Raw genomic sequence first — 14572 nt, forward strand, 5'->3', positions numbered from 1 at the left:
AGCCTCCACCTCCGTCGGACAACGAAGATGATATGATTGATAGTGATGATGAGACGGACCGAGAAAGAGGTTACAACAGTGATGATTCATATGGGTTCTAGCAGATGTACGTTTCAAGTATTTTTTCTATAGTTTAGGAATATGCCTTTTTATGCATTTTTATTATTGTGTTTATTATCATGCCTTTTCCTTCATTTCATTAATTTACTAATTGCTTTTTCTCTTTTCAATGCAGGTTCGTGGAACATGGGCAAGGGGAAGGCCGACGGCGTGGGTTTCCTACGCAAGGTCGTCGGCCTGCCTAGTCGGAGTGGTCGAGGGCACGTATCCTCCCCCCTCGGCTACTTGACGATCTCCTCACAGGGAGGTCGAGGGACAGGTGCCCCTAGAGAAGGAGGGGGGGGGGGGGGGGAGCCTCTAGAGGACAAGGTGCTGGGCGGAGAGCCACTACAGGGGGTCGCGGCCAGAAAGAGCGCACCCTCACCGACTTAGGGGTGTTGTCTTCGAGGCCCTCCTCTAGTGAGGTACCCTCCTCTAGTGAGGCAGGCGAGGAGGAGGAGGAGGAGGAGGTGGAGGAGGAGGCAGACGAGGAGGAGGAGGAGGAGGAGGTTGGGGAGGAGGTTGGGGAGGGGGAGGCAGGCGAGGAGGAGGGTGGTGGCGGGGATGATGGTGGTGACGGGAAGGGGGTTGACACGAAGGGGTGGCTGCGTGGCAACGCAAAGCTACCAAAGCAGGTTCCTGCTACTGAGGAGCAGAAGTGGCTCATTGAGCCCACGGGAAAAGAGTAAGTGGTTCATTATGTTGCTTGTCACATGCTTATTCCGGTTGTTATTTATTTTTCTTGTCACATGCTAATAGTTCATTCTTTTGCAGCAACTGGATATATTCTAAAGGGTTCCGTATTCCCAACGGCCTCATCACCGTCTTGCTGAAGTTATATTGGCCGGGGTTGTACTGTCCTGATCCAGTCAGGCAGCCGGACCGTCGGGTTTTGGCCACGAGCTGGGACCACTGGGAAGCGGCCCGCCATGCGGACCATGAGACCCATGCCAAGGCCAAGATCACTACTTTCTGGGTGAGTTCTCTTCAGAAGCACAAGTCCATTCTAGTTTCATGAATGATTTAACTCATGGCTTCTCCCATTCTTGTTTCATGCATGATTGTAGAAATTCTATCGAGTTCTTCCGGAGCACAGGGCTAGAGCGGACCAGATCATGCTGCGCCAATGCAAGAAGAAGGCCCGCCAGATGCAGTACGAGGTGCGCTATGTGGCCATCTCCACATACTACCACGACTATCTTGGTGTGAAGATGACCAAGGAAGAAGCGCGGAGGATGGGCATTACCTTGGAGAGGCCCGAGTTCTTGGCGGTAAGTATAAAAGATTTTTCATTATGCTTTCATATATTATGCTTTCATTATGCTTTCATTACCTTGTGGTACATTATGCTTTATGCTTTATGCTTCCATAACACCAATTTGGACACACCTACATGCCATTATGCTTTTATTATGTAGGTGTGTCCAAATTGGTGTTATGGAAAAGACGAGTCCTGGGCGGCATTGGTGGATCTTTGGTGTGATGAGGCTGGAGCCTGGGCGGCTATGAGAACCAAAAATAAGGCTAACCGAGGGACGGAGGGAGTACATGCTCAGGGAAATCGAAACCACTATCTCCACAAGGCAGTTAATGTATGACTAACCCCATTAAACATTCTTCTTCTTCTATTTACCATCACTTTCTTATGTATGACTAACCTTTGTTTGGTGGTGCAGGAGGAGAAACTGAAGCGGCCGCTCTCACACATGCAGGCGTGGGAGATCGCCCATACGCGGAAGGACCCCAAGCCTGGCGAGCCCAAGTACTACGGCAAGAAGACCGCTGAGAGGAAGAAGGCCTACTCCGAAGCGTATCTGGAGTTACATCCTGACACACCTGACCCCATTGCGGCGCCTCTGGACGACATGGCGGTGGTGAGGATGGGGCCCAAGGAGCACAGTCGGGAGGCGGTTCTCGATGCTGTGATCACTCCTAGTATCTCCTACACACAGCTTCGTCGGATCGACCCGAGTCTGAGCCAGCGCACGAGCCAGCCAGTGACTAGTACACAGTACCTCTTTTAGGAGCAACAATCTGTAAGTATTTTCCCTCTTATCTTCATTTCTCACTTCATTTTCCGCATTTAGTAGTTTTATGAGTTCCATCATGTCATACCGTAGGCCTACATGGAGTACACACGCCAGGAGACCATGGCGTGGCATCAGAGGCTTTATGAACACCAAGTGCAGAGGGATAGCCAGATGCAGCAGGCTTTTCAGGATATGGCGGCCGGCAGGTGTCCTCAGTTCCCTCCAGCACAATGCCCTCCAGCACAACCAGTGCTGATGAGCTTTGAGGAGTTTGTGGCACAGAACGCTGGCCCCTCGCCGGTTAGTTCATCCCCAATCTATTCACCCAAAGCATGTCATGCCTTTCAACACAGTCATATATCCCGTGCATATGTCTTTTCAACATCCAGGGAACAGGTGGATCTACCGTTGGCGGTGGTCTTCGCAGCACTCCGGAGACACGGAGCCCGACCACTCCGATCCACGGAGGCGGAGGCGGAGGCGGAGGAGGAGGCGGTCTTGGCGGTAGCGCTGCCGGTAGCAGTGACGACCTGGGCTTCGGCGGTCTTGGCGGTGACGACCTCCGTGGTGCTCGACGTCCTGGCGCTTAAGCCTTTGGGTCACATTGTGGCGGTCTTGGTGGTGATGATACTTATATGCTTGTGATGTTTCTTATTGTTGTTTGTGAGATTCTTATGCTTGGTGGTGATGATACTTATATGTTTATGCTTTGCGATGCTTCTTATGATGTGTGATGATGAATTTGTTGTGTGATGCTGCTGGGCCAGCTGTTATGTGATGCATATATTTGTTGTGTGATGCTGTATATATTCAAATGAATTGAGCTGAAACAAAACAGAAAAAAGAAAAAAAACAGACAGACCAGTGGCTGCCACGTGGCAGGTCTATGCCGACGGCTTAGCCGTCGGCATAGTTTCAAACTAATCCGACGGCTAAGTCGTCGGCACAGGCCTGCTCCAGGAGCTCGCAGTGGCTGCCACGTGGCAGGTCTATGCCGACGGTCTAGCCGTCGGCATAGATTCAACCTAAGCCGACAGCTATGCCGACGGCCAGGCCGTCGGCACAGACCTGCCACGTGGCGAGCAAGCTTTCGTCAGCACTTGACGGCGGTCGCCGTTAGGCGATAACGTTGCCGACGGCAGGGGCCGTCGGCATAGATGTACGGACACCGTCGGGATAGGGCCTATGCCGACGGCCTTTCTATGCCGACGGCATTCCTGGCTACGCCGACGGATATGTTGCCGACGGTCCTATGCCGACGGGTGCCGTCGGCATAGGCCTGTCCCGACGGCCATTCAGGGATATGCCGACGGCCCTGGCCGTCGGCATAGGATGCGATTCCCGTAGTGTAAGGGCATCTACAATGCGGGCGCTTAGAGCGGAGGTCAGGATTATTTTTCAGGCCGTTACGTACAAATCCTCCTCGAGTCCAGGAAATAAGCTAGCGTCGACGCAAAAGCTATGGCCGGGCGCTCCAGCCTTTTTTTTCCCAAGCTAGCGGTCGTTCCCTTCATTTTTTTAATCGTGTAGCGCCTGGACTTTGCTGTTTGGGTTGGAGGCAGAGACCCCACTGCAAATGCCAAGACAAAATACATTTTTTTTATTTTCTTCCAAGCGCCTATTCAAGCACTTGGCATTGTAGATGCCTTAAGCACACGGTAGCAAACTGCAACGTGACGGCCGTCAAACAGGACAACACAAGGAGGCCCACCAATCACGCGCGTGCAGATCGCAGTCTATCCAGAAGCGCCCATCAAAATCACAAGAAAAGACAAATGCGGTCAAACCGACATGCCAAAAACTAAGCGAAGACAAATAGAATGTCCCGAATCCATGTGGATTGGCTGCGTACACCCTAGAACGTACCCAGCCAGATTCCAGACGTTAAGAAAACTTACGCAAGGAACCTACGGCCACCAAAACATTTCTACACACCTACATCCCAAAGTATTGCACGTGTCGGCAGCCCGTACGCCCACAAGTTACTTTCAACCAAATGGCCAAACGTGAGAAGGTAAACTTCCCCTGAAATAGAGGTTTGGGTATGTATCAGTGAGAAGTAGTATGCAGCTCCATACCGACTATGGCTACTGAAATAGGGCATGGTTCAAATTTTGAATTATTTTGTTCTCTTTATTAGCTTGGCCCGCCCAGTTTTTTCCTTGTAGCTCCTGCACTGTTATACAATCTCTAGGAATATGAGGCTCTCTGAATCAGCGGCATATAAACTCTGCCATTACAGGAACCAAGAATGTTTACGCAAGGAAGCGAGTGACATAACTGAGTTCCTTGGAGGTAATTATTCACTCTAAATTGAAAGATACATTATGTGGTTTGCATAATTGAGAATATCATATCAAAGGTGCATGTGGTGTGGGCAACTCCGGTAAAACATTGTATGCGGGTACACAAAACGCCTGATTCCTAGTCAATGCACTCTTCTATATCCTGACGTAGGAATAGCGATGATAATGTATATGGCGAGTCCAGACAGAGACAATAGGACCTGCCACACAAGCGCAAACCATGCCCGACGACCTCCAAACCTCGCCACCAGGGCCATATTGTCATTGAGCGCCATCAAGTAGGTGGTCAATTGAGATTCCACTAGTATGAGCGCGGCAACCGTAACCGCGCAAGAAAGGAATGCATTATTGGTGTGCCGTCTGCTCGATAGCCACCCGGCATGGCAAAGGCTGCGGCGAACGCCACCGTCGTGACCAGCACCGAGCCGAGACCAATGATCTGCGTGCGGTCGATGATGCTCTGCGATCTGTCCTTTTCGTCGGGGGTTTTTCTTCGTACGATATTCTCCCGTGGGGAAGCCTTCTCCAGCAACCAGTGTATCCTAGACCGTGGGTTCTGGAAGGAAATAAGTTGACTCATTAGTCTTCGTCAGAAAAGGAAGAAGTTGACTCATCCATGCAAGTCAGTAGAAGTACTAGTAAATACAGTACAGATCGACATGGATGCGTCGTGAGACGGGAAAAGTACCTACCGAATAGTGGCTGTTTGTCCCTTTTTGTTCGTCCATGATGAATGCAAGCTGTCGTGGTGTTTCTCCCTCGTTGTTGGTTAAATGTAGCTTAACCTCTCGTATTTTCACCAGATCACGGACTCTAAATATATTCCCGACCTGAACAGCAAGGTGCAGCGCAGTGTTTCCTTGGTCGTCCTGCATATTCATGACTGATGACGCAAACTTCTTGCCCTGCCAGTCCTCACACGCACGCTGTACCAACTCCCGCCTTTCCTCCTCTCTGGCGACATGAAGAAAGGTCCTGCCCTTGCCATCGCGTAGCTGGGCGCAGTAAGGGCCGCCCTCTTCTAGCAAGGCCAAAACATTACCAGGTCGGCCGTTTGACGCAGCGAGATGTATGGGAAACGACCCTTCGTTGTCTGGCAAATATGCTGGAGATGGGTCAGCGGACAGTAGTAACTTCGTCATCCTCGTCTCCCCGTATAATGCTGCCAGGTGAAGAGGCGTCCGTCCGGTGCTTCGGTCTGCTTGTTTGATAAGATGCTTGTTCCTTTTCAATAGCATTTCTGTTGCCTCTGCAATGGTTTGTTCAAACACGTATGGTAAAGATAAAATCAACGAAAGAGTGTTTTTAACAATACACATACGTGAACCCTGGATTGTTTTTGGCTAATCGGCAATTATTAATTGCAGATAAATGGAAATAATATAAGCTTCATGCCTTCCATGATGCAAGATTTAGCTAGCACTATTATTACATTTATGTCATCTTGTATATTTAATAACTAGCATTACTATCATGCCGAACTTAATGCAATTATCTTTGGTACAAATAAATAATAATATTTCATATTTTATATACTTGCATTACGAGTGCATGGGTTGATGATTTGCTATCTACTAATTATAGACTAGGAAATCCCATGTCAATTAGAGAAAAAGAGAAAACATCAGCCATTTATTTGGTGGGACAAAGTTATAATGGCTTAGATTAAAAGAAAGGGTCCAACTTTAAATAGCTTAATCAATTAGAAGCACACAAAAAAAGATTAGATATGGACTATACGAATTTCTACAAGTATGATGTAGTTAATTGCTATACCTCTCATATTTATCCATTCACACAATGTTTATAGGAGCTTCCAACTTATTTTCTCCTCGTCATACATGAAACAAATTTATATAGTCACATACTATATAACATGCATTTTTATAGTTTCTCATTGTACCATTTGCACGTCATATATCAGCTGTTTTCCATATCGAGTGTGCAAATAGTTAGACTAAGAGCAAACAGCAAAATTAAGGCGCATAATGTTTGATGTTTCTCCTTGGTACTATGTCTATCTTAATCTATATTGTGATGGTAATTTATCAAATAAGGAAAACTCGTAGAATTGTCAATAGAATGAATTGCCATATTCCAGTTTCATCAAGTGATTAAGAAGAGTTTCCAATTTGAATAAGTGATACATCTATATCCTACGAGAGTTCCCATCACATAAGACAAGTGACACCTCTATAAATTTGTTCTACTTAAGTATAGAAACTGTGAAAGTCAAGTAGGACAAATAAGGCTGTGTTTTATCAAGTTATTGGAGATAATCTTTAGGGAACACATGAATGGAACAAATTGTTATGAAGTCCTCGACAAAGTACATGCTAAGATTACCACTAGGATTATGTGCCAATTAAGAGTGAACTGATATGTGAAAACAACAAGACAGCACGCATGAACAATAGGGGAAAAAATAGGGAGAAAATGCTTACAAAACCAGTTAATCGTCTATCTTGTGCGAATGCACATTGTCAACTAGTCACAATTAAAAAAAAGAGAAAACATCTTGTGACATGTGAAGCGGTATGGGAAAATCAGAAACTTCAAATCTAAGCACCTACAGAACTTGGCAAAACATGGGAGAGACTGATAGAAAAAAGACATAGTACTCACCTTGGCCCCCCTTCCACCGTATAGCTGCGTGGAAGGCATTTTGGCCATCCGGTCCAGAGTAGGATAGCTCTTTGTCTTTGTCAATGAGCTGCCGGGCAATGTCCCAGTGACCCAGCGAGAGGGCCAAGTACAATGGCGAAACGCCATCAGTCAGCGGAACACGGGCTAGCTGTGAGTCCGCTGACAATAGCACAACGATCATTTCCTTGTCTCCCGAATGGACGGCTTCGTGCAGCACCGTCTCTCCCTTCCCATTTTGCATTCTTAGGATCGCCTTGACCCCCTCATCACGGGCACGATCCCTCTCATCACTGGTGCCTCTTGCTAGGGCCAAGAGATGAGAGAACATCCTAGCATTCCCGAGCCGGACGGCGCAGTGCAGGGGGGTGTCGCCCTTCCCGTTGTGGGCGCGGAGGAGGTGATTGGCGTTGCGGACGATCACCGTTGCGGTCTCCAAGAATTCATCAGCATCTCCACTAGATGCTACAACATGGAGGACAGAGTCCCCTGCACCGGTGACCGCTTCTGAAGGGAGTATTGTAGTTGCAGCTAGAGTCTCGACGTCGGGGATGGTCTCCACGACATCGAGGACGACTTCCACCGGGAGACGCTCTGCATCTTCTTCTCGGTGAAGAAGAGGAAGAAGGCGCTTAGTTTCATCGGAGTTGCCATGGGCCGCGGCAATGAGCAGCTCGGGATGCATCTGGATGCCCTCATTGGGCTTGCTTTGGTGGATGGGAGTTTGCTCATTGTTCACCATAGCCATTAAAGGAGCTACCTGCTACCGCGGCTCAGACCACGCTGTTAAGCTTAGGCTATGTTAACCAAGGCTCGAGCAGCGTGCAAACAAACATGCATGAACTCCACGGAGGTGGAAATGTATCTATATTTATAGAAGCGCCCGGCCGGAAATCTATACAGCTGCTGCAACAAGAAACAAGACTTGACATGTGCTTTGGGTGCCTATCAATCAACGAATTTGCACTTTTGTAAGACGCAAGGCATCGTGGCCCTGCTCTTGCTCTGCAAAAGAAAAGGCTGTAGAACAAGCCGTTTCTTTCTGGCTTGGGAATAAAGCAGAGACCACTTGATTGCTTCTCACGAGCCAGGTAGATTTTGTTTTCGATAAGGAGGATCGCCATCATTTCTTTTTAATTCTCTGCAAGCACAATGGAGCATAACATCTGCTCTCCACATGAGAGATGCACAATGTTAGAATAAACATTTGGTTCTTTTTACTACTATACATTATAAAACAAGACTTACATCTGCTTTTTGGATGCCAATCGATCAATGGGTCTGCAGAAGATCATGGCCCTGACCTCGTCTAAGTAATAATAAAGTACTCCCTCCATGAAGAAATATAAGAGCGTTTAGATCATATATTTGTTTACAGAGGGAGTACAAAAGTGGAACGAGATAGCCACGTTCTTGCAGGCTTGAGGATCACAACCAAGTCTTTTTGTTTTTCGAGATAGCAAGTCTTGTTTTGCAAAAAGATACTGTATAAAGGAGAAATAAAATAACAGTATGCCGCCACTGTGTTTGTGAACATGCAGTGCAAGATCATAGACGACATCAAGACACACGGTGTTTGTGAACGATGCTTGGACGATTCCTCTATGTCCGAGACACGACAAAGGGTGACCCTTCCCTGAAATCCGCCTGGACAACACAATAAACCATCGACTGCTGCTTTGTTGCTATTATCATAGCGTCATTCAACACTAATTGTATTTTTATCCCCCGATGTTATTTTGATCTTCCCATCGAGCTGCTCGTTGCCACGATTTCACAGGTCTTCTATTTCTTTTCTCTCACAAGCTTTCTTGACTCAGACCAATCACAGTAATTGTTGTTTTGTTGCTTCTCCTTGTTTTTCTCAAAGTAGGCTTTCGCTCTGCTTTAGAAATAAAGCCACATGGATGAACGATGCATGGTTTTTAGAAGAACCTCATACAAGCTGACCAACGAAAAAACACCGTAAAAAATGCAAACATGTTAATAAGCACTGCCGACCAGACGCCTCCAGCATTGTCGCTGGGATAAAGAACATGAGGTGCGGACCACCTCAAAACACACCCAAGGTTGCAAACCACGTGCCACCCGTAAGAGAACATCGGACTTTGTCGCCTGCTGCCACCAACCTACCGGCGGAGAGGATCTCTTGCCCTCTCACTCCAGACCAAGGGGTGTCAACACTACCAGCAAGCAAAAATGACAAACACAAGATGTCATAACATGTACTCCCTCTGTAAACTAATATAAAAACGTTTAGATAACTAAAAATAGTAATCTAAACACTCTTATATTAATTTACGGAGGGAGTAGCAGGCAGGTGTAAATGAGAGTGCTAGCTGTCGAAGCCAAGGTATGGACGAAAGAATCTCTAGGCCAATCTGAACAGACCGCTGCGACTGGGATCACCCAGACTCATCGAGTGTTAGATAATCTTGTCTAGGTTTACAAAGTTGTAGTACATGTGTTAGTAGTAGCACGTGTATGCATAGTTGTGTTAGTTTGGCACGGGTCCGGCTGGGACATTGCCGTGTCCATACTAGGCTAGTACTAGTATAAAGGATTACTCGGCCGGTACGTGCGAGTCTTGTTAAAGAGTTCTAGAGTACTAGTAGGTTTATTCCGGCTATTACACGTTCCAGTCCGTGTCATGCTAAGTTAGTAGTCCAGTCCAGGTACAAATAGGATTTGTATGGGTCGGCTGCTCGTGGATATATATACACGAGCAGGGCATCAGATTGTAATCGTGAGAAAAAGAGAAAATGAAATAAAAAGAAGAAAGGCATGACACGTGTCCTTGGCCAAAGTTTTCGTGTGCGCGTGTTTGTCCTGATTTGATGTGATCGATCCTGAGGACGGAATTCCAACATTGAGTATATGCCCTTGCCCTGCCGGGGCAGACGGGGGGTCGTTGATGTGGGCCGAGAAAGGTAAATCGACCACGGCCTTCTTGGTGCCGGCCTCTTCATCCCAGCCGGACGGGAGCTGCTCCTTCCATTCAGGCTTCTCCCGTGGAACCAAAGAAAATATCTATTCTTTCGTTCTTCCTTGTTGCATCCTCTAATTCCGCTGCCTTTCTCTCTCCAACAGTTAAGTCCTAGGACCAAACAAAAAGCTGACAAATAATTCGTCTATTGCCTTCCTCCTTGCCAATCTTCTCGGCATGAACCGAAGCAAAAGCTGATAAAATGATTTATTCCTTTGTTCTTCACCTGTTGCAACTTCCTTGGCGTAACCCCCGGTGGCCGATGCCTGTAACCAGGCAAAACACGAAATAAAGAATTCTTCTTTGTTCTTCACGTGCCGATGTTTCTTCTTTGGCATGCATATCTCTAGCTGCCTTCTAACTTTTCTTATGCTGGACCGCTAGAACCAAGCAAAGAATTTTTCTTTGTTTTTCATGTGCTGCACATGAACCATCATTTCGTTTCTCTACCTAGAAAGTTGCCACATCACATGGTGTAAATGCGTAGCACCGAGATCGATGTGTATATACGTTGGACATTCTTGCCACATGATATATTTAGAAAACTAACACGATTTTTTTTCAAGCTCGAAACAGCCTCTGGCACCGCAAACTAAGATACACGGTAATTTTTCGATAAAGGCCGCGTTTATTAACTTGAAATGTTGCATTGTGCGGATACAATTATGTTGAGCAACACCCGGCCTCTTCATATCTAGAATGCACACAGCCAAACACAAACAGTCTGAAAAGACAAAAAGATTAAAAAACGGACATATCAGCACTAGTAGCGTCAAATAGGACCATCACTATGCCTATGTCAAAAGAGTTGATGGACCAATACAGAGGTTATGCTGCTACCCATGTTGGGAGAAAACCTCTATGGCCACCCGCTCCAATTGTGTACACACCGTCTTGAACAGCGGTTGGTACTCCGTATGGTGAAGCATAGACCACGTACGTACCGAGTGCGTATCACGGAAAATAACCTGCAAACGCTAGGACATGCAAACGCTAGGACATGCAAATTTGAAGTGGTCAGGATATATGAAAATTCCTCAATTGTGGTTGCACATGTTTCAATTGTGCCCAAGTGGCCTTTTGTTGTTTCCGGCAAATGAAGCCGAGTGGCCTATGTTTTGCCAGAATGTTGATTCATTTCTGTTCCGGAAAATTTCAGGTTCTCGATTTGTCCATTTTTTAGCAAAGGTCATGCCGAAATTTTCCGTGAATTTCTGCATGACTTGTGCTACAAACTAGGACATCTCGAGTGCCCGGAATTTGCCGCACTGGGAAGGAGTCAACGTTCCTGCAAAACATAGGCCTTTTTTATGTCATTATTCATTTTATTAGGTCTAGAATTAATTGACTAGATTTAATTGTAGAAAACATGGCTAGCAACGATGAAGGACAGGGTTCTGGTGATTGCGACGACGTCTATGCGGCGGGTTACGAATTTTTGAGCCTTGCCGACGATCAACCGATGTTGTTACTGGGCCCACCGGTGGCATCAGGGACTGAGACCGACACGCAGACCGGCGCTGAGACTGAGACCGTCGCTGAGGCTGAGACCGGCGCTGAGACTGAGACCGGCATCGAGACCGGCGCTGAGACTGAGACCGGCGCCGAGACTAGCGGAGCCGGTGTAGAATCGAAAGCAAAGAGGCAACGGCTTCCTAATAAGCTCAGGACTACTAGACTGGTGGTCACGGAGGTGGACGACGGCAATTTTGAGCCAAAAGCGCCCGAGGAAGCGCGCGCGTGCTACGACAATCAAATAGGCTGCATCGTAAGGACAACCACCACCATCAACGATGAGAAACTATAGAAGATAGATAATATGAGGCTCTCCCTCCTAAAGAAGCTGCACCAGATATTCTTGTTCCCAGGCCGGAATGAAAAGGATTATAAAGATCCAGATAAGGACCCGGCAATGAAGAAGATAAACAAACACGCCATGACCAAGTTTAGTGACACGTTGGCCGCCTGGAAAACAAGGGTGAAATATCGGATCGTCAACAAGAAGGAACCCTACTCCGAGATTGTAAAGGATAATCCGACAATCACGGAAGAGCAGTTTCAAATATTCAAGGCGGCTTGTGAGGCCGAAGCTGCCAAAAAAAGTCTAAGTACATGAAGGGGCTTCAAGAGAGGAACATTGGGAGCCACCACCTCGGAAGCCGTGGTTACGGCGGGAAGAGGTCCAAATGGGCCAAGGAGGACGCGGAAGCCGCGAGTCTGGGCATCCCAGACCCCTTGGCGGAGTTCACCGTCCCGTAGGAGCGTGACGTCCTCAGGGCCCGACACCATTGGGACCCAGTGAAGAAGGTTTTCGAGGCGAACGCGGTCACGACGGAGTTCATGAGACTGCTGGTAATTTTAGTTTCTGATCAATTCGACTGCACGTTAGTCATATTTGTAAACGATCCTTGTGCCTTTTGCAGAGAGAGCAGCACAGGATTGCGGCCGAAAGCGACTCGCCGTCTGAGGCGTTGGCGAGGCCCAAGTGGGACACTCCATTCAACCAGGCGTTGAACATATTGAAACGACTCCCGGTGGAGACTCGAGACGCGTGCACAGTGTCGGAGACGGCGCCACGTGGAAGAAGTACTACCGTGAGACCACGGAGGAGAGAAAGGAAAGACGGAGGTTAACTGAAGAAAACATCGACAAGAAGGTTGAGATTGCGGTTGAGAAGAAATCAACTCAGACAGTCGCAACAGCGGTAGCTGCCGCAAAACAGGTGGTTGTAGATATGTCTACTTCCTTGGTTCCAGCCGTTAACAATTGGACCAGGCAAAATCCAGAAAAATATGCAGCGGACTTTCCCCTTGCTGACTTCTTGGGGAGCAGCTCGACTAGCGTTGCACCAGCACCTACAGCTGCACCTGCTCCCGCACCTGCTCTCGCACAGGCTCCTGCACCGGCTCCCGCACCAGCTCCTGCACCGGCTCCCGCAACTTCTCCGGCACCGGACGTGCTCGGCGGTAATTCGTCTTTGGCTGAGCTCGACGCCCTCACGGTATCTGTCACACCGGCCCCTTCAATAAATGTATAATCTCCCGTTTTCGTTGCCTTTCGGATGTCTCACGTCGCAGACTTTTCTTTGCAGGCCGACGAAACCCCGTGCACCATATTGTACACCATCGGTGACCAAAAGGTGGACGTGGGGAAGGCGACGATATTGAAGCTGAATGAACCATTGTTCCACAGCCGACCGATCCCCCCGAACGTCTTCAAGGTTTCCGTGGCTAGTGTCAAACCAGGCCATGAGAATTTGCCTCCTCTGGTACAAGTGGGGGATGACGACGAGACCCCGCGGCGTCATCCTCATCCTCATCCATGACCTCGCCATGGATGAGGATGAGGATGACGATGTCACTCAACAGTTTCTTAATACTGGCGCGAACTCAGGGTTTGAGTGTCATGAGTCGGTGCCTGAATTGCCATCTCCGAAGGCTGAACGTATTATGGACGACCTTCCGGTAGTAAAGAAGTCTAGGAAGAGATCGAGGAAAGGCAAAAAAGCTGATTCTATGATCCATCCGCCTCAGCAGCCTCGGGTTCAAGACCGTATAGATATCCCCGGTGTGGATAAATGGCATATCCCCGGTCAACTAATCCTACCTGCAGCAGCGCTAGGGGCCAGATTCGGCGATCTAAGGATACTTCATGACGATGTGCTGCGGATAGAGAAAGGCCTCATCGCCTCGAAAGATCCAGGATACCCACTCTACGTGGTTAACGTTCCGCGACAATTATCATACGTCGACACATTCCCTGCGGAGAAGTTCTTCCTTCGATTCGATTACATATTCGACATGTTTCACGTGAAGAAGCTGGATTTTATGTTTGTCCGCCTTTATGCGTTGCACATGAACTACATTATCGGGGTTGAGTAGATACCTCATATCTGTGTCGCTGACCCGTACTTCATGCATGAGAGCTTCTTGGGAGTCTGCGCAAAGCACCGTGAATATGCGAGGGAATACATTGTCAATTTCATGCTCGCCAATAAGGACAAGGAGGTGATTCTCGTGCCTTATCATCCCCTGTAAGTCGCGCGGATATCCTTCCTTCGATTTCAATCATTCATTTGCACGGTGGAGGCTAATTAATTTGAGGTGTACTTATTTTGTGCAGCGGCGGGCGCACCGTCCTCATCATCCTCTACCCCCGATAATCCCACGCTCTTTACTTGGACTCGTCGAAGAACATTAACAAAAAGGATTACACCCACATCAAGGATGTTCTCGACAGTGCTATGTTTTACTACGACGCACGGGGTGGAGAGGTCAAGGACAAGAAGAGCAGGGGCGGCAGGCCCACCTTCGGCTATAAAACCGACTTCTGCTGCATCCAGCAACCGAATGATTCTCTTAATGATGGATTCTATGTCCTACACCACATGCTGGAGTACAGACGGGATCACCAGAACCTTCGCATGTCACCTACATTCGGCGATGCCCATATTCTGCAATGGGCAAAGAACGTAGGAGATATCGAGGATCATCGACTTCGAGCTGAGT

The 14572-nt window shown here is 47.9% G+C and overlaps 1 protein-coding gene across 2 annotated transcripts; it reads left to right on the forward strand.

Annotated features, from left to right (window-relative positions):
• The first annotated feature begins 2121 nt into the window (after nucleotides 1-2121).
• Nucleotides 2122-2933, forward strand: LOC125523937 (acanthoscurrin-1-like). 2 transcript variants are annotated; one of them, XR_007290483.1, is made up of 3 exons: nucleotides 2122-2135; nucleotides 2220-2429; nucleotides 2519-2933. XR_007290483.1 is itself a non-coding variant. In XM_048689009.1 (2 exons), the coding sequence occupies exons 1-2, from the start codon at nucleotides 2226-2228 to the stop codon at nucleotides 2717-2719; spliced, it is 405 nt and encodes a 134-aa protein (XP_048544966.1). In that variant the 5' UTR covers nucleotides 2142-2225; the 3' UTR covers nucleotides 2720-2931. The 2 variants fall into 2 exon arrangements, 1 of the variants encoding a protein (XP_048544966.1); XM_048689009.1 differs by lacking the exon at nucleotides 2122-2135 and having other exon boundaries at nucleotides 2142-2429; nucleotides 2519-2931.
• Nucleotides 2934-14572: the final 11639 nt, after the last annotated feature.

Source organism: Triticum urartu, chromosome 7 (assembly GCF_003073215.2).
Source record: "Triticum urartu cultivar G1812 chromosome 7, Tu2.1, whole genome shotgun sequence".
NCBI classification, from domain to species: Eukaryota; Viridiplantae; Streptophyta; class Magnoliopsida; order Poales; family Poaceae; genus Triticum; species Triticum urartu.

What these genes read in the sequence shown, in the direction of transcription:
- LOC125523937 (XM_048689009.1), top strand. Translation starts at nt 2,226, where the DNA reads ATGGAGTACACACGCCAGGAGACCATGGCGTGGCATCAGAGGCTTTAT. An exon ending in AGAACGCTGGCCCCTCGCCG is followed by an intron (nt 2,430 to 2,518) that starts GTTAGTTCATCC and finishes TTCAACATCCAG; the next exon opens with GGAACAGGTGGATCTACCGT.